Below are 19,825 nucleotides of genomic sequence, written 5' to 3'. Positions count from 1 at the left end.
CCTCCTCTTCATAGCACATGCCATATTTTGTCTGTCACAGCAGAAAAAAGTGCTTCTTCCACACTCACGCTCTCCCCACCGTGTTACCCTTTCATGCCCTCGTCGCATCATTAAAACTCAAGGGTGTTTACGTGCCGATGTCTGTGTCCATTAAAGTGTGTGTTTTAAGGTGTGCTGCAGTAGTAGTGTGTGTGTGTGTGTGTGTGTGTGTGTGTGTGTGTGTGTGTGTGTGTGTTTGTGTGTGTGTGTGTGTTTCAACTGTTTTTTTTCCTCCCTTTGGACAGCAACTCGACAGCAACTTGCTTAAACAGCTGCGCACCTTGTTTCCCTGCTGTCATCCTTTCCCTCTCTTCTTCCACTCCCCCCTTCTTTGCCTTTGACCTTCACACACTACCCACTGTTTATGAGACCAAACCCAAACACACTGATTTAGTCTGAATCTGACTCCAATCTTAAAACAAATGTGTCAGTTGTAATCCCTTGTTTCTATGGCCTCTATGTAGAGAGGTGAAAAGAAAGAGTGGAAAAATTGTTATTTAATGGATATGTGGGTTTTGCTTAAGCCCAGTATTCATGTATATGTCTGATACTCACCACTGACTAATAAATCACGATTTTATTTTTTCCTGTTCTGTCGTTTAAAGATAAAATATTTGAGATTGAATTTCTAAATGTCAAGAGTTCATGTAAATGTTCCTCTGTAACCTCTCACATTATGTTTCCCTGCCACATCCCTTCTTTCTCACCCTTTTTCTCATAGCATCATCCTGTCATCCCTCATTCCGTCCACCTTGTCACCCCTGCGAACTCTTGCCCCTCTCATATGTTGCCTCTCACCCCCCTCCCACACTGTACCCTGTAACACCATCCCCCCTCTCCGCCTCTTTGCCCCAACACATTCCTTCCACTTCACCCACTTTGCCATCTCTCCACCTGCCTGTTTCTCACTCCTGCTCATCTCCTCCACCACGACGCAAGGACATCATACATATCGTATCTGAGCATCTGCTCTCGTGCGCTCTTTGTTTTGTTGAGCACGTGGGCAGTGGACGGCAAAGACTGGCCATGGTTGTAACCCGTTTCTTTCTTTGTTTGTTCCTTGAGGTGGAATTGAACGCGTGAACAACATGTTAAATCCGTCTCTCTCTTTTCTTGTCTCCCCCAGTCTCAGTCTGCGAGCCTCCAGAGAATGTCAAAACAAGGAGCGCTTGTTGGAGCAGCGGTTCCGCACGGCCCTGAGGGACTTTCAGCAGTGGTTGGTCAACGCAAAAATCAGCACCGCCAAATGCTTTGATGTGCCACAGAGTGTCACAGAGGCCTCCGTTGCTCTGCAGAGGATCCAGGTAACAGATTTCTTTTAGCTTAGCTCTAATGGACATCTGTGAAATTCTTATGTATATGTCCTGAAAACATTGGTGATATAAAGTGTTGGTTATGTGCAGTTTTTACAATGATGCTTTTGCACCTGATGTTGTTGATGTCACTTGGAAATCACACTTAAATCCATTCAGCTTTATTTTAATAATCATTTAATTTAAGTGCTGCCGGAAATGGGTGTGTCTACTGTGTGTTTAATCAAATGTTTGTTATATTAAATAGGAAAAGAAATGCATTAAAATGTTGCTGAATATTAATAGGAATATATTCATTTTGTAATATCTTGCTTTATTCCTCTGAAGCACATAGTACTCATATTCCTCTAGTACATAATACTCATTCATAATCTCATGTCTGAGAACTACGACTCAGCCGGGTCATGTAATCTTTTAACCACTGGCTTTTATCCAGGTCTGACAGTAAGGAGCTGTTGACACTGACGTTAAGGGACTGTAGTTTTTTTACTTACATAACCAAGAGCTTTTAGCCTGTTGAGAGAATGAAATCAGCGAACGTTTGTCATGAAATTCTTTTCATCTTCTTCTGCCTCAGGACCTTAACTGCTACTTGAGAAGCAAACCCACGTTTGGGTCCACGTTAAATCCACAGTTGCTAATTATAAACCATAGCAGTGTTTTAATATTTCATGCGTGCATTTCTCGAGCTAGCTAGACAAACTTTGTTACCAAGGGAAACAATCCAGTCGTTGAAAAATCTATCTTCTTTAAATGGAAGATTGCTCAAGGGGGATGTCAGTATTGACAGGCACTCTGTCAAGGGTCCTCTGGTGGGCTTGTAGTAGAGGCGGGACCTGCCATGGGCTGGATAAGCTGGGAGTGGGCACACTTCCAAGAGGGAGAAGAGAGAGGTCCACAGCGGGGTCTCTCTGCCATTCTCTTCAAGAATATCTTGTGTGTCTCTCTTTCTGAGGACGTGTCTTTTCTGGGAAGCTGGCAGGTGCAACAGTCTGGCAGCCTCTTTAGAGCACCCCAGGACCCTGGCTAAGAGTCAGGTGCTTGTCAGTTAAGGTGGACGTCTCCACATCCCTGCACCAGATAGTTAATTACCTCTCAGACACCTGACCACGACGACCACTACGCTACCACCGAGGAATTGTGGTTTTCTTTATCCGTCTTTTCAGAAGTTTCTGCTCCATTTTTGAGAATGAGAGAGAATGTCATGGAGTGTATGGCAGCAGAGGAAAGGGAAACATGGGGGCGGTCATATTTTATTTATTATTGACTTGGTGAGGAATGTAGAACAATGTTTCCACATGACTGACCTCCAGGAGGGCTGGAGTGGAAGGGGCGGGGGCATCCATTGTGTCACAGTTAATTGGTGGTATACAGTTACACATGGCAGAGGCAGAACGGCGGTAAGTGTGAAAAAGACGGTGAATGGACGTAGAAGAGAAAGAGAAGAGACAGGCGGATGAAGAGAGACTTTCTATGCCTGTGTGTGGCTGTACTGTACTAAGTGAGTGTGTGTTTGTGTGTGTGTGTCTGTAGCGTGTGTAAGTGATGTGCTGACTGCACAGATGGTGGAGTGGTCCCTGCTGCGCTACTGTCATCGACTCAGCTCTGAGGGGGGGTGGTTGGTCTGTGTGTGTGTGTGTGTGTGTGTGTGTGTGTGTGTGTGTGTGTGTGTGTGTGTGTGTGTGTGTGTGTATTGTGGGCGTGTATAGACGAGATGTAAAAACCAACACATTTCAGGCTCGCTGCCTTTCCTTATATGTGATTGCCTCCCTGGGTCAGGCCTCTTCTTCTACCCACGCATATGGAATTAGTAATGACTCGGTCTAATTACTGCTTTTTACTCTAGGACACCAAAAAAAAACTGTGTCTATGGCTGTATTGATTTCAGTTACCCATCAGCCATTGCATCAGAAGAGAAGACAAAAAGACATTTCAGGTTGTCATTCAGGTCTTTTCCTTTTTTCACCTCCTTTAACTTTCACAGCCTCCTCCCTTTATGTCCGTGCATGTGTTAAATAGTCTCAGTTCCTTTGTCTTTGTCTGTGAATCCCCACAGGAGTTCCTGAGTGACAGGGAACATGGCCAGGCCAGGCTGAGTACAGTAGGAGCCAGTGGGGAGCTGTTGATGGCCGTGGTGTCCAGAGACAGAGTGGAGGGGCTCAAGGCCAAAGTGGCAAATGCGAGGGACGACTGGAAGAGCCTGATGAATAACCTGCAGATGAGGGAGGATGCACTTAAGGTTCGTTCACACTTACTTTTATTTCCATGATGCTTTTGTCTCTGCTCTGAAAAAGAAGATCTGGATCTCAGAGGGACTTTATAGTAAAATAAAGGTTTCGATTAACTCTCTGGTGGATTTAAAATGAATGCAGACTTAGTATTTCCATACAGTTTGGTAATGTTTGTCTGATTTCCTGCTGTCTACCTCTTTATTTACACTGTTTATATACAGAAGTGTTTTGGTATTTTGGTTTAATTTGATAAATTGTTAATTCTAACCCTGTTTCAGTTGGTATACATATAGAAACATTGATATGGCTCTGACAGTGTAAGGAATAAATCATTTTATTTAACTATTAATATTCCCAATTTATCTATTAACAAGCAATGAACTTTTTTCTAGTTGTATTTGAATGGTTATAAATCATATTTGTTAAGTTATATATCATATTTGATATTTCCAGAACCTGCAGTCCCAGATGACAGAGTTTGAGGCCAGTGCTGAACCTCTGCAGGACTGGCTAAACACCACAGAGGTCAGAGTTCAGGAGAGCAGTGCTCGGCTACACGACCTTCCAGCCAAGAAGCAGGAGCTCAGCAAACTACAGGTATTTCTTTTGGAGCTCAAAGTCATTCTTGCGTTCTTCTTCATTAACCTTTATTTCTCACAAAATCCCTCACATTTGTATTACATTTCTCCTGTAATTACTGTGGCTAATGATGAGGCCATCTGTTAGTTTAACATTATTTTAAAGCCACCATCTCAAAGCAATATGATTTGCACTTTATTAGAATATCTCCATCCATCCTGTAGGATCCATTGTCCTTTAAATTACATCATGTCACACTGAGAGCACGCCTCTACAGTTCTCTGCTGCTATCATGGACATCCTCTCATTTCCTCTCTTAACTCAAGTAAACCGTGGCATAAATTGAATATTAAGTCGATTTTCCAAGGACACTAAATAGTTGTAGCTCTCCATCAGATACGGATCCCTGAAGTACAATCTGAAATCAGCAGGGAAAAGAAAAGGGCCCTAATTACATTTGTTGAGCACCACTGGATCAAAATAGAGCCGCGTCTTGACACAATAGTCAGAGGAAAAGTCCAGAAATCTAATTAATTCTCCCTCTGTCGCAGCTGAAGCGCAGCGTGGCTAAAAGGCCCTTTTCAGGATGCGATAACAGCCTCTGCGCCATGTCTGGCAGAGACGAAAAAAAGGAAGAGAGGCATGGAGCGTTAAAAAGATAAAACTGACAAAAGAGAGAAACAAAATATATCAAGCTCATCTCAAAGCTCTGCCCTTATCATTGTTGCTATTTTTGTATTGACTCTGTCGCCTGCTGTAGCACTTCTCCTGGTCGCCCTTTGTCTGGCCCTGCAAGCAATCACATTTTTTCCCCCAGCACCTGAAGTACAATACAGTACACGCAGGCTTCAGTGTCTGAGCCTGTGTTGGCAAAAATCCTCTTTACCTTTTCAGATACTGTATACAGTACGCAGTATTTTTATCAGGCTCGTCTCCACGCCCTGTTCTGTGCCATCTCACTGAATAACCGTGTTTCTATTTAAAAAGGAACATCAAGAGAAATGCTGCTGATGCTCTTTTTTACAGTGTTCTTTCCCCGTCTTCATGCGTGTATTTTGATGTGCTCTTGTTCTGTCTGTTCTTGTGTCATGTTAACCCAACCCTGTATCACTCCTTTGTGCCTCTCACACCTCCTTCTATCTGTCTCCACACACACGCCACGTCACATTTTTTGTCATTTCATTTTTCCCCTTGACTCAAAATGTTATGCCACTTACACACATCCATCCTATCCATATCTTTCACCTTTAACCATGCACGCTCCAACTGTGCTTCCCGACATCCTACTGCTCCTTCATCTCCATTTTTCCATCTCCTCCTCCTGTCTTATATCGGGCCAGTGTGTTCTGGAAGAGATAGCCAGTCAGGAGGCAGAGCTGGGCAGGCTGAGGGAAAGCGCCCATCGTCTCTGGGAGGGACAAGCAGCTGGCAAGGGCTTCGTCCACCGTGTGTCCCAGTTGTCAGCACAGTACCTGGCCCTCAGCAACTTAACCAAGGTAACACTGTCCCCACCTCGTAACCCTGTGCCTTATTTTCCTTTTTATCTGTGCTTCTTTCTGAGAAACGCCGCAGCAAGCTGAAATGTGCCTTGCTTGATTCATGTTCTGTTTGTGTTAAAACTATGTAGCCTTCTGTTCTAATGTTGTTCACTGTTGTTCTGTGTATTTTGTGTCATGCACTTTTCCCCCAGTTGCACATCAGTCATGGCTGCTGTAATCGGCTTGCCCCAGGTGAAAATATTGCTCCTCTGAATATCTCCATATTCAGAGTAATTTACCTGAGTATCTATTTTTCACCGGCACCTTCATGGTCGTGGCCTCATCAACATAAAAAAGGCAGAGGCTGTTGAGTTTACCTTTCTGCAGTGAAGCACTTCTAAAATGCCAAGGCTGAAATGTGTCAGTGCTGGAGGTTCTGACCTTTCTGAGGCTGTCATTAGATCGGTCACACTCTAATGATTTATTTGATACAGCATAGAACTAAACATTACAGAGACCGAGAAGCACCATCCTCTTACCACAGGACAATGAGAGTGCCCCAACAATGATGAATGGGATTTATTTACTTTGCTGGCTAACTAGTGGAGCGCTATTTTTAGGTCCTCTTCCCTGCCAGACATGGAAACAGGAATGAAATCATTTAAAATTGCCCCTCGTCAATTGTTATTCTGGCTCTGCCTTTCCCGACATTACAGTTACACAGATGTTGAAGATGTACAAGTGATGATTTTGTGTGCGTGTGTGTGTGTGTGCAGAGTTGTGGGGGTGGGAAAGTCTCCAGAGATCTGTGAGTGACTTGATTTTACAAACAGACCAATACGAAGACATTGTTTTTTATGATCTGGAACACACAGTTGTGTTTTCAATATTTAACCAACTGCAGATTATAACCATTGTACGACTTGAAGAGTGTTTAAAGAGCTGTTTTTTAATTCTTTTAAAGGACAAAGCCTCCAGGATTGAACGAATCGTAGGGGAACACCGCCTCTTCTCTCAGGGTCTTAAAGAGCTGCAGGATTGGGTGTGTGAAGCTCAGAGGGTCCTCAGCACCTGCATATCCGCCACCACTGACAAGGGCGTGTTGGAGGACCGGATGTTACAGCTGGAGGTATGGAGGGGGAGAACATGGGTGCGGGATCCCATGAAAAAATATACAACAACTTGGGGTTATTCATTAATATTGGACACAACAAAGTATCCATGTCAGTTTGTGATGATTAAAGGAAGGTCTAGAAAGATTTTACATTCAAATACATGTAAAGTATGAAAAGAAAAGCATCCAATCAACAGGGAAATCTGGTGGAACAGAGAGGGACATTATATTTACATATTTAAAATAAGAAATAAGTTCTATTTATAGGTAAACATAGTACAGTAAAGGTCAGCTTGTGTGTTTGTGTTACCGCAGTAGATTTCTCAGTTCATATCAAAGGTACAGTAGCATCTTGAGACTGCAGCAAAATCAGCAGATCATGATTGAACTCACTTTTTTTAATTTCCTAGATAACAAAATAAAGTTATGTATCTTTTGTATTTTATCTCATGTATTTTCTTTTTTCTCGTCTGCAGGCCTTACTCGCTGCTCGCCAGGAGAGAGAGATCCAGCTAAAGATGCTGCTGACGCGGGGAGAAGCGGTCCAAAGAAACACTTCGGCTGAGGGCGTCCCGGTGATTCGCAAACAGATTCAGGACCTCAAGGACTCGTGGGATTCCCTGCTCTCTGCCTCCATCCAGTGTAAAAGGTTGTGATCATGAACTGTTCAATCTGTCACACAGTTGAGAAATACACTAACTGTCTGGTTTCTCTCGATGGATTTCAGTTAGTTGAAATGAATAATTGAATTTAACTGTCGGAACGTATAGAATGCATGTGTGTGTGTGTTTTTCTGTCTGTTGCCTTTGTTAATGTCATTTTGTTTATGGTCACAGTCAACTGGAGGGAGCTCTGTCGCAGTGGACCAGCTATCAGGAGGACGTAGGTCAGTTTGTGTTGTGGATGGACCGTGTGGAGGAGACACTGAGCTGCTCGGACAGACAGTACTCAGAGATGAGAGACAAGACTGCAAACCTGGGAAAGACCAAGGTATCACTTCCTGCTAGATTCCAGATTCAAGATTCAAGATTCAAAGATTAAACTCTACAAAACATCCTGTTTGTTGTTGTTTTACCAGACATCTTTAAATACTGAGAAGTTTCTTTTTTACAAACTTTTATAATCAAATGTCCTACTTCAAACTCATGCAGCTGCAGACATTTATACCCCAGAGCCTCCCAGTGGAAATGGATAAACTGCAGCAAGTGTTCGCACGTGTTCTTATTCATTCCAGCTTCTCTATGAGGAAGTACTGAGCCACAACAGTCCTCTGGAGACCATTGCCACAAAGGGGTCCAACATGGCTGAACACTACACTACGCAGCAGGAAGTGCAGCAGCTGCAGTGTCGATACAACGCTCTCAAAGAAAAGGCCAAGGTACTTCCCCTCAACATATGGTTTCATTTTTTGCCTCTGCATAATGGATGATTATTTTGAAAATGTTTCTCTGAACACCCACTCCATGTGGCTCCATAAATCACAATTACATTCACACACAATTATCCTAGAGAGTTTGACCCATTGTTCCCTTTTTTTGAAAATATTTGTTTAAGTCAACATCAAACCTTGAAGTACTTTGTCCTGTTTGAGCATTATTACATCATGATTTCCAAAACACAATTTAGCTACATTTTCAGTTATATATACGAAAACGACATGGCCCTGTGCACCTGTAATATTAAATGGGTTCCGGTAACGCCTCCAACTTGCCGTCTTGCAGAATGCAGTCAGTAAAGCCAAGAGTCTGGTGCTGGTCCACCAGGAATATCAAAGGGAGCTCCATGTGTTTGAAGACTGGCTGGAGCAGGAACAGGCTTCTCTGGCCTGCTTGACCCACCGAGAGGGAAACGGGGATACAATAGAAAACACACTGCAACAGCTACAGGTACTAATACTGTGGATTTTAGTGATGTAATGTAATGTTCAACAACAGTTTAAAGGAAAGCTTCCATTTTCTTCCTCTCACAGCTCCTGCAGGATCGCTGCTCAAGCGGTCAGTCTTTGCTCTCCTCTGTGCTGACCAGCAGAGAGAGAGTAATCCCCTGGGGAATCCCACAGATCGAGGACCGAGCCCTGGACACAGCTCAGAGAGAGTGGGGGGCCTACCAGGGTCGCCTGGAGGAGACTCAGGCCCAGCTGAGGGCGACGCTGACCAGACTGAGGCAGATGGGCCAAAGGTTCCTGAGCCTGGCCCAGTGGCTCGAGGAGCTGGAGAAGGTGGCAAACATCAGACGTCATCGGAGGTCGGACAGAGCCACAAAACAGACTCAGCTGAAGAAACTCCAGGTCAGTGAGAGACTGGTGCTGCATCTCAAATTGGATACTTACAGTTCTCACATGTAGTACACAGTGTACTCGTAGGCTGTGGATTCCAGCAGGGTACTGCTATCTCAAATCAAAACATGGCTGGTGTGTGTTCCCTTGAAAAGACAACACACATAGATTTTTCCTTTGAAAATAAAAGTTATGAAGTGTCCTGGGGCCTTGCACCACAATACATCACTTTTCTAACTCATGTGCAAGCTCCATTCAGAGCATGTTTGAGGGAAAACAGCGGTGGACAGAGCATTTGCCCACTGGGTCTCCTCCCTTTGGAGCACACTTCCTGCCAGTGTCAGGATGTCAGACAGTCTCAGTGTTTTCCTTCCCTATATTTAGACACACACACACACACATACACACACACACACACACACACACACACACACACACACACACACACACACAGACCTTTTGGCCTTTATGAGGCTTCTTTTCTTTAAAACATATCTAGCAGTAACAATAATCTCTAATATTCACTGGGTTTAACTAAAACCTGATAACTCATACATACCTCTATGTCCCTTGTGAACAGGGGTGTCTTGAGGCAGTACTCGCACGGCAGGGAGAGGTCGACGGCCTCTCTTCTCTGGCCCAGCAGGTTCTGGAGGAAACCTACATCAGTAGTCGTGTTAGCGTCACTGCGACCCAGCTCACTGCCCGCTACCATTCACTGCTGCTCAACATACAAGTAAGACACTCTGTCCAAAGGTGATTAGGTCATATCTGTACATTTACTCTGTGGAGTTTTTCCAGCAATAACTGCTTTTGTGGTCTTACATCAGTTTTTCCAATGGATGGATTTCATCATACCAGATGTGTGATACCTGTTGATAGAAGTTCTTTCAATATTTCAAATCATAGAAATGTAATAGTTGTATAAATATTTTGTGACATATTCCGAAATTATTGATGTCAAACAGTATGTAGATGACACTGTTACCCACATCATTAGATGTAATACCTACTCTCTGTAGTCTAATCATTAGTAACAGTATTATTTCCTTCAATATTTCAGGGTTAAAGAGCAGAGTGTTCAGGAAGAATGATTTTACAAGCTGCTGATGGATAAGCGCAATACTGGATTTCCTGTCGACCAGATTATTTTCCTGGACAAACCCTACCTGTCATCGTGCTTTCAGAATATCAAAATATAACAGGGCTTCTGCAGTTTAGTTCAGTGACATTCACATCCTTTTTAAAACCCACATAGAATGAATTATTTGTATGAAAGTATTTTGGAAAACTAGTTGGGGCTGAAGATTACTACATATTTTCAGTGCCTGTCAGCAGTATATAACAATAACAACAACAATGACAACCCTTAATGCTGTTAAAAATTGTCATTTATTCAAACACAATTACTTGTTGCAACATTTTCATTAATTAAACAACAGCCTTATGTATCCAATATAATGTATTATATATATAATTTAAAGCCTTTCTTGAGGCCTGCAGATTCCCCAACATTATTTCACAAAGTCACAATGACCTATGTGAAGCCTGAATCACTCTTGTGTTGTCTTGTAATCGTTGTGTTATGCTGTTTTAATCAGAAATGTAAACTTCATGTGTATTGGCAGTGTTGCCTGCAGTGAGCTTTTCACACAAGATTATTCTCTCTCACCATGGAATTTACTCCCGTGAGTTAGGATCGGTTTCTGTAACGCCCCATTGAAGTTGAGCGTTCAGAGTTTTGCCTGAGAGCCCAGTCTGTGTTGTTGTGTGTACTTGGATCTAGCCTCTCTATTTGCTCCTCTGAGGGAGACTAAAGTAAAATCAATGGGGCTACCCTGGTCTGGGGCTAAGGCAGTAATTAAAGACTACAGAAGGCAATCTCACACCCGGTGCCAGGAGCGGAAAAGCTTTGCCTGCACTACATTGATTTTTACACCTTTAGCATCACATCTGAGAGTGTGTGTGTGTGTGTGTGTGTGTGTGTGTGTGTGTGTGTGTGTGTGTGTGTGTGTGTGTGTTTGTTTGTGTCTGTGTGTTTCCCCACCACTCCCTCACGTTGTTTCTCTATCTCTTATACCCACCCCTTCCTTCCCCTCTCAAATTCAAGCATGCATATACTTACCATCATGCCAACACACATGCGTGCACACATCATCCCTCTCCAGCCATGGATGCCTGTAATTACACTGTGTGAAGTGGGGGCCATATGGGCTTGGGGTAGGAAGCTATTACCACCGTCTAGTCAGAAAAGGTGTGCACTCAGCACTATCAGCTAATTGGAGGTTCTCACCACAGGATTTGCAAGTAGAGTGAATAATGTGTCAAACCTGCAAGAAACCCTCTTCATCCTCATGGTGTTATTGACTCAAAATCTCAGTCAAGTGAATAATGTGTCAAAAACATAAAGCCCCTCTCCACCTTGTCATGCAGCTATTGACATTGAGCAGATGAAAGAGTACAGAGGGGAAACGGATATTTTCTGTTTTGATGGCTGATCAGAGAGGTTTCGGTCCTCGGTGGCCAGTGTGAGGCTGCTGGGGGCAGATCTCTCACCTTAAAAGGAAGGATCACACCATGTTTCCTGAATATTCCCCGGACAGAGCCGCAGAAACAAAAAGAAGGCAGTGTTTGTTGTTGTAAGGTTATTTACCGTTATGTTCATATTGTGAAATATGTTGATTTATTTAACATCAAATATATTATAGGTACAGTATATCAGTCATGTGGTCTAGTCTACTGCCAGTGATGCCTCATGCACATAACTGTACATATATATTACATATATATATATATATATATATATATAAAACAGCATCTTTGAAAATCCTCCATTTGCTGAATTTCTCCTTTTACTTTTTACCTGATAATTTTTCAGGACACCATCAAGCAGCTGCAGGAGGAGCTGAGGAGTATTGAAGAGGCAGAAAATCTTTGCATGTCGTTCACCGACTGGCTCAACTCAACTCAGAAAGGCTTCACGCTGTTGACTGATACTTCTGAGCCTCTGGACCGGGTCGCCATGGAGAAGAAGCTGAAGAAAGTAGAGGTATTGATTTATTTACTTTAATATAAAGTGTATGTTCTTTTGGGTTAGATGACTTTAAATTTCACAGTCACAGCGTTAAACCTACCTTTGGATAGAGGTGCCAAATATATTACATAAATAATATAAAAAAAACTACAAACAAGACCAACATGGAACTGATAACTGAATTTATCTCACACTCGGCTGTGGGAATGGCTACCTTCTGTCTCTGCCTGTAGCTTGTGAGATAACTTGGCTACTTCACCTTCCCTTCAAGTATGGGGACGTGTGAGTAATTCTGAGACTCACAATGTGCTTGAACTGTAAAATATGAATGATCTTTCTAAAAGGCCAGCAAAACTCTCTGCCTATAATATTTTGACTAGATTAAAAGAAACTCACTGTAATGGCTAAATTATAACAGTTTCTCTTTGTGCTGTTTTGTCAAATTGGCATTAGCTGGAAGACGTCCTGCTGAAACATACACATTGCACACTGCATTACAGAGAAAATCACCACTAAAAATTATTATCATTTGGCACAGTTCATATCGAGCGTTTGGAGGATTAGATGAGTGTGTGTGTGTGTGTGTGTGTGTGTGTGTATATGTGTGTGTGTGTGTGTATCGATCTGCTCTTTATGAAGACAAAGCGGGTGCCGCTTTAGAGGAATTGGGTAGCAGGGAGAGACCTCCCACTGTGAGGCAGAGGATGAAGAAGCGCCGGTGTCAGGAGCCTGCTGGCACAGACACTGTAATTGATGCAGTGCCCTTACCGCTTCACAACTCTCACACACACACACGCGCTGCTCTCCTCCAACATACCACAAAACCCATCCAAAGTATTAACTAACAAGCTGCAGCGAACTCTCAAACTCACGAGACCCTCTGTGATTTCACACAATTCTTTCCACTTCCTTTTTTTTTTACCCCTCACTGCATCTCACACCTCTTTGTCTTCCTCACACACGTATCCAGAAATGCCCACATAGACATTTACAACACATCATCTGGCGTGGGGCTTTGCAGTAATCCCTGTCTGGGATCGATGCTCGTTCTCTGCATAGGGACTAAAGATATGCTGTCACCACATGTGTCCTTCCAGCTCTGCAGATAACACACAAATTATCATTTTCCCAAAGTGAGAGCTGGTATGATTACACATTGACACAAAGAGTAGTTGTCAATAGCTGTGTCAAGGGCCATTAACTGGGTTTGGACTTCATTTGATATTGAGTTAGAACTGTCAGACAGCACCGGTGGGCCACATCAGCCAGAAATACGCTTCAATAACATACTTGAAACTTCAAGATATGTGAAAATACAGCATAGTAAGATATTTGTTCCATCATATTTCTTTATTGAGGTATATTACTTGATTTATTTTTTAATTTATAAACTGGTTTCTCTCACCCTGAGGGCTCCAATAAGCATCTTCCAATCACTGGCTCCTGCAAAATAATGTCAACAGGGCAAATTGCAAAAAATGCACACAAAAAAAAGAAAAGTGAAGGCTTTTTCCTCCTTCTAATTAATCCACCCCCTTCCCTTCCCCCAGCCACATTTTAATTTAATAAATGTTCAAGGGCGTTTCTACCCAAAGTTGTCCTCAGATTCTCAGATGCAGAGGGACACAAAGGTAAACTGCTCCTTGTACAGATTTCTTATTAGAAAGAATAAATGCCTTTCATATAACACATACGCAGCCACGGCTCTTGATGATTTAACCAATAATTTTGGTTGGGGCTTTATGTTGCTGTTTTGCTGCAGTCTATACACTCAGAGAGACGATGGCAGCGGTGTTAATAAACTGCTCACAGGGTCACCTTAGCGCACGAGACCCTTGACATGGATAATAGGGGTCGACATGGTACACGTTAACAGGATAAAGGGCTCGCTGTGTCTCTGATGCACTGATTGTATTAATGACTGCTGCATTGTAGTATCGGCAGCCAGTATAGAAGATATGTAGTGACATGATCTCAAGCAGGTTTCCGTCCTTCAATCTACAACTAATTTCATCCACAGATTGGCTGTAAGACAAAACTGAGGAAGTTATGAGTCGTTATTTAATATTTCTAGTTATTATTTTGATGTAGATGCTGAATGGAACTGTAGAAATATACATCAGAGGTTTAAATGGTTCTTAAAATAGTCTTGGATCATTAGGTTTTGTTAGTAGAGTGATGAACATGCCTGGAGCTTCTTATTAAGCAGCAAACACGGATGTGTGAAAACATGCACAGCTCTTGTTATACTATATATTATATTATCAGCCGAAGTAGCTGGAGGTCTGGGGTTGTTGCTGTGTGGAGCTACTCTCGGCTGAAGCAATAATAGACGATGATGAAAGCTAGATGGCGTCCCATCGAGTGGATGTCTTGTGTGTGTGTGTGTGTGTGTGTGTGTGTGTGTGTGTGTGGTGTGTATTGGTTGCCCTGGAAACCCCTGCAGCTACCCTTGCCTGTTAAGGGTCCTTATAATTGGGTCGTCCTTTCATATTATTCACTGCGGTTTCCCCACTCCATGACCTCCCAGTCTTCTCCACACCTCACCGTGCAGGTGTCAGCCTACCTGATGGGTTCAAAGTCTTTCACTGCCAGGCCGGTCTGGGCGACTGGGGCAGCGCTGAAGGTGAAGGACACAGAAATTAGTGATACTGTCTTTGAATGTTATTCTTAAAGTCATGGCTGCTTTGATAGAAGGATTTTCTCATCTCATGTTTGGTAAATTAGTACAGAGGAGTAGTCTGTTTTTATTTAATGCAGCACCAAGGGGCTTAGGGTTATTAAGTGTAAAGAAATGGTGATAATCCTATAACAGCACCCATGCTGAGCTGTATTTCTGCCCTCTCTTTCACCCAGGCTCTTCAGTCAGAACTCCAGCATGGTCACAGCTTCCTGAAATCCCTGAGGGAGCGGGCGGAACAGGCAGCAGGAGTCCTGGACGAGACCGGAGCTGAGAGTTTGGGAGGGGAGGTAGAGGGTCGTCTTGCCCAGCTGGAGGAGCTCGCAGGTGGGCTGAGGCAGGAGCACAGCTTTCTAGAGCGGGCCTTACTTCTGGCTAAGGAGTTCCAGGACCGGTACAAGGGACAGGCTCAGTGGCTGGTGGAGACTCGAGCTTTGCTCAACACCCCGGTGGAGCCCAAGGCTGAACTGTACCAGCGGAGAGCGCAGCTGGCTAAATATAAAGTAAAGCAACTTTTGCATTGATGTCACTTTCAATTATTTTGGCAGCAGGATCTTACTGAAGATTATTCGATTATTAGACCACATGAGTGTCCTCGTATGTCTCAGCCCTCTAACAATAATATTTGAATATATTTTACAAACCTGCTGACTATTTCCTGGAGAATACTTTTGCTTTTTATATTTATAAATGCTTGTTGAGATGGTTGAGATGGTAGAATCAATTTGTAGAATAATTATTATCCTTCAGTACCGAGCAATCATCTAATACAACAGCATCTCTGCATAATGATGGTCATTACTCTATGCTAGATATAAAAGATTCACGTTCTCTCACGTACATCTGTATCTGCAGGCTCTGTTGCAGATGGTTCAGTCCCACGATGGATCCGTCAGGTCGGTGGTGGAGAAGGGAGATGCTCTGCTGGCCTCTGTCCACTACCCCTCCATCAGAGACAAAATGAACAAACTGCAAAGAGACTACGCTGAACTCTGTAAAAGAGCCATGGTGAGGATCTGTGCTGAGGTGACAGGAGTTATAATGTAAATAGAGGAACATCTTTTAATGCAGGAAACGTAGCTGTCCTTTATCTGCAGATGTACTGCAGATGGCGGATGGTGGTAAGGGTAGTTTGTTGCAGAAGATAATCAGTATATTTCTTTGCGTGTGTGCGTCTATGATGCAGGCACATGTGGAGAATCTGGACGGCCAGGTGAAGGAACAGGAAGCCTACCACAACGAACTCCAGGAGGTGGAGCGCTGGCTCCTGCAGATGTCCAGCAGGATGGTGACTCCTGATCCCACTGTGGGGGGTAGCTTGGAGGCAGCCACTCAACAGCTGGCCAGGCACAAGGTGACCAATCACATGACATGGTGTTAGTTCATATGATGCACGTCAAACAATGAGCCTTGAACAGAGAGCAAGAAGTGGTTGCTTGCACTTATTGTCAAGGAGGTACCATGTTTTCAGACTTTCAGACAAAACTTACCTGTTAATTACAGTGGCAAGTTCAATAACATCTTATTTCCCATGAACACTGAGGGTTATGAGATATTTTAATGTTTAAAGGTTTATGAAATGTTGTTTTGAGTTCAATTTCAGATTTATAAGACTCATTCCGAAATATATCTATATGCAGATTTTAATATATCAACCATGGAGACTCTCCAACATGATCCCACTTACTTTGTGCTCCACAGGCCATCATGGAAGAAATAGCGGGCTTTGAGGATCGCTTGGCAGGCCTGAAGGAGCGCGGGGACCACCTGGTAAAAGGCTGCAGTGACCGTGTGCAGAGTCGGCTGAGACAGCAGGTCCAGGCTCACCAGCAAGGCACCAAAGACAGCTACTCTGCCATCTGTAGCACAGCACAGCGAGTGAGTGAGAAGGCGGAGGAGAAGAAAAGAGAGAGGGAGGGAGGGAGGGAGGAAGTGCCAAGAAGGAGGAGAAGGAGGGCGAGGAGGAGGGTTTGGAAGCTGAGAAAGACATGAACTCAGACATGTTTGAAGCAGTGAAATGGTACTTACACATTTACAGTGTAAGACATATGACATATTGGTGCATTGGATACACTACACACATGCATGCATCCATGGATGTGTGTGTGTCTACGGGTACATGCACAGACACACATGCCCTACAAATCACCGCTGTTAATATTCCAACAGCCGAGGCCACTTAATTCTAACCCGTTCCAACACTTAAACCCATCTCTCAAGACAGCCAGCGTAGAGGGCACAACCAATTAAGGTTGCCAAAGTGGAGCTCAACAGCAGCCTTACCACAGAAAGACCCCACCAGCCAAAATCACTGACTCAATCTCCCCATATTAATCTCCGCATATCCCCCTGTCAACTTTACTTTTTCATGCATGAGCCAAAAATGGTCACACGCCACTATTCAGTAGATCTGGCGAGCCCGCTAATCCAGACCCGCTCTGTCATTTTGGCAACCTCCACTCTGTCATCATTGCTCACCTCCCAAGACACCACCACCACCACCACTCACACATCCAATCTGGCATTGTGTGATCCAGCCACACTTTACAAACTACACTGCTGGCTTCTCCACAACTGCGCCTCCAGTGTTACGACGGCTGCCAACTGTGTCCCAGCACAACACAGCTCTAATATCCTGCCTGCCACTTGCCACCATGCCAACCTTCTGGCTTTTGCCAAATACACTTGGCGGTTTGCCAATGGATCCCCCCCCCTTCATCCCTCTTTGGGGCTCTCATATTAACACTGTCAATCAGACCTTGCTGTTTTGCTCTCCCCTGGAGGGCATGGACATCTCCACATTCAACACCTGTTTAATATAACGAAACTGCCTTTTTGTTCAAGATTTATCATTTAATGTTTTCTCCGTGCAACACTGACATCAAAGCTACACAGTGCAGAATCGTGCTCTCTACCTGTGGTAGCATTTACTGTTTCTTATACTAACTGTATTTATTTTGTTGTTAAATTTTATTTCTCTCACTTTAATCTTTGTATAAAGATCATATAAGATCATACTACTAATCTATATTTTTTTTAAATCCACACTTAAATATATATGTCCATATCTTTGTCCACATCTCAACAGGTTTATCAGAGTCTGGACCATGAGTTACAGAGACACGTGAGTCTCCAGGACACGTTACAGCAGTGCCAGACGTGGATCACATCTGTTTCAGAACAACCAGAACCTCCTGCACATACTCCTCTCAGCTTGGAGGAGGCGCTACATCAGGTCATTAAACCCCTACACATTCCTCAACAAGAGTTTGGTATTTGGCAACATCACAAATTCTTGATTTCTTTACATGTGTTATTACCTCCTGAGATTGTTATCAGATCTTTCAATCAATAGTATTCATGTAGATGGCTGTTGTATAGCAGTATTTCATGGGGACTTAAAAAGGTAAAAAGTAAAGTAAGGTTTGGCAGATTGTCCTGATGGAAAATTGTCATCGCTCAACAGAAAAATAAAAACAGAGACTTTTTTGGCAGGTGAAACAGGAGCGAGCTCTCCAGGAGCAGGCCAACACTTACCTCCAACTCGTGTGCTCAACCTGTGACCTGTCAGAGCCGAGGGTCAGGAAAACTGCAGGAGCCATCCAGCAGGTCAAACTGCAGGTCAGTAGGCTTAAACAAGTCTTTAAACAATAGACTGACCACTACAGCTGCTAACACAAGCACTGAAGCATTATTAAAGCTTTTAAAAATTGAATGCTTTGTATGGAATTATTCCATTGATTTTTGTGTCTAGAATGAGGAGCGTATGCTGCTTTGTGAGGAGGTAGCAGACAGCTGGAGGGACATTGAGGAGCAGAAGGCAGATCTGGAGATCCAGCTGAGAGAGACAGAACAGCAACTTCAGACTCTTATCAGGAGACCTGCAGAGCTGGAGCCCAAGATTGCCCAAAACCAGTTGGACAAGGCACAGGTGGGTTTGGTCTGAAAGCTGATGTTCAAAGTTACTTCACTGTCATTGTTACAGTCTTCAGTACCTGTTATCTTTCCTGCAGGAGTTCCTGCAGCAGATTAAGGAGAGACAGTCTGAGGTAACCCATTTGAATGAAGCCATTGGTAGGCTGACAGATGGACAGGTCTCTCCTGCCCTGGAGGAGATAAGGAGACTTAGGAGAAGCTGGATGGACCTAGGCCAGCGGGCTGAGGAGCTGGAGGCTCAGCGGGGGGAGGACATGCAGCGAAGCGGGGAGTACCAGGAGAGTGTAGTAGCTGTGGAGGAACTCTTCCACCAAGTATCCAGGGAATGGGACTACCTCGCCAGGTAACAAAGTCTACTTTGTGGGATATGATGTGTAACTTTTTAGACCATACATACATTCTTCAAAAGTTTGATTTATATATTAGGACTTAATTAACCAGATGTCCATCAATCCCTGTATATATGTACATAGGGCTGACACAGAAAGTACAAGTGAGCATCTAGAGGCTCTCAAGAAGTTATCCAGTGACCTGGGGGAGCAGAGAGCAACTCTAGAAGATGTCAGAGACCAGAGACTAGCAATTCTGCCTCGACTTAGCCTGCTAGACAAAGAGCTGGTCAAGCAACAGGTGGAGCTCCATTCTCTTATTCATCTGGTTTTCATCATGAGAATCTTCTTCATCTGGTTTTTAAAATGAGAATCTATAGTAACATAGAGTCTGTTCTGCTTCTCACCAGGTGGGTCACCTGGAGCAGCGCTGGGCCCAGCTCGAAACCCTGATTCAGCAGAAGATCCAGGATTCTGCACAAACTCTGGAGGATCTGGCTCGGGTAGAAACCCAGCTGAGGGATGCCCGGGAGTGGGTGGAGGAGCAGCGGCCTGCGCTTACATCTGCGTTGAAAACCAGCCCACCCCCCGATCTGGCCCAGAGTTTTCTGTTTGACCACTTGAGTGTATGTGTGGAACTTGAGGCCCGTCAGCAGCTGCTGGGTCAGGCAGTCAGCGAAGCCCAGGCTGTGATGTCCAGGCTGGGGCTGAGTGAGAAAAGAGACCTTCAAGGGCTTATAGAACAAGCCCAGACTGAGGTGGAGGCTCTGGGGGCTCGGGTGACCCAGAGGAGGAAGTACCTCAGTAAGGTAAACAG

General features: G+C 43.9%; 1 protein-coding gene across 15 annotated transcripts in view; it reads left to right on the top strand.

Moving 5' to 3' along the window:
- syne1a (spectrin repeat containing, nuclear envelope 1a) overlaps positions 1-19,825 on the top strand; it is a 114,633-nt gene that overhangs the window by 51,766 nt on the left and 43,042 nt on the right. For 14 of the 15 annotated variants that reach the window (XM_069515127.1, XM_069515132.1, XM_069515131.1 and 11 more), the window contains 22 exons: positions 1,166-1,343; positions 3,409-3,591; positions 4,037-4,180; positions 5,503-5,658; positions 6,605-6,769; positions 7,231-7,403; positions 7,591-7,744; positions 7,989-8,132; positions 8,476-8,640; positions 8,724-9,041; positions 9,610-9,765; positions 11,908-12,078; positions 14,920-15,246; positions 15,599-15,751; positions 15,930-16,097; positions 16,445-16,621; positions 17,832-17,978; positions 18,239-18,364; positions 18,498-18,674; positions 18,757-19,022; positions 19,153-19,309; positions 19,419-19,817. In XM_069515127.1, the coding sequence (XP_069371228.1) occupies positions 1,166-1,343; positions 3,409-3,591; positions 4,037-4,180; positions 5,503-5,658; positions 6,605-6,769; positions 7,231-7,403; positions 7,591-7,744; positions 7,989-8,132; positions 8,476-8,640; positions 8,724-9,041; positions 9,610-9,765; positions 11,908-12,078; positions 14,920-15,246; positions 15,599-15,751; positions 15,930-16,097; positions 16,445-16,621; positions 17,832-17,978; positions 18,239-18,364; positions 18,498-18,674; positions 18,757-19,022; positions 19,153-19,309; positions 19,419-19,817 (4,204 nt within the window). The remainder of the gene's footprint in view (positions 1-1,165; positions 1,344-3,408; positions 3,592-4,036; positions 4,181-5,502; positions 5,659-6,604; positions 6,770-7,230; positions 7,404-7,590; positions 7,745-7,988; positions 8,133-8,475; positions 8,641-8,723; positions 9,042-9,609; positions 9,766-11,907; positions 12,079-14,919; positions 15,247-15,598; positions 15,752-15,929; positions 16,098-16,444; positions 16,622-17,831; positions 17,979-18,238; positions 18,365-18,497; positions 18,675-18,756; positions 19,023-19,152; positions 19,310-19,418; positions 19,818-19,825) is intronic. The other variant, XM_069515130.1, reaches the window with a different exon arrangement.

Source organism: Paralichthys olivaceus, chromosome 19 (assembly GCF_024713975.1).
Source record: "Paralichthys olivaceus isolate ysfri-2021 chromosome 19, ASM2471397v2, whole genome shotgun sequence".
Classification (NCBI taxonomy): Eukaryota; Metazoa; Chordata; class Actinopteri; order Pleuronectiformes; family Paralichthyidae; genus Paralichthys; species Paralichthys olivaceus.
This window is presented reverse-complemented; position numbering and strand designations above follow the sequence as displayed.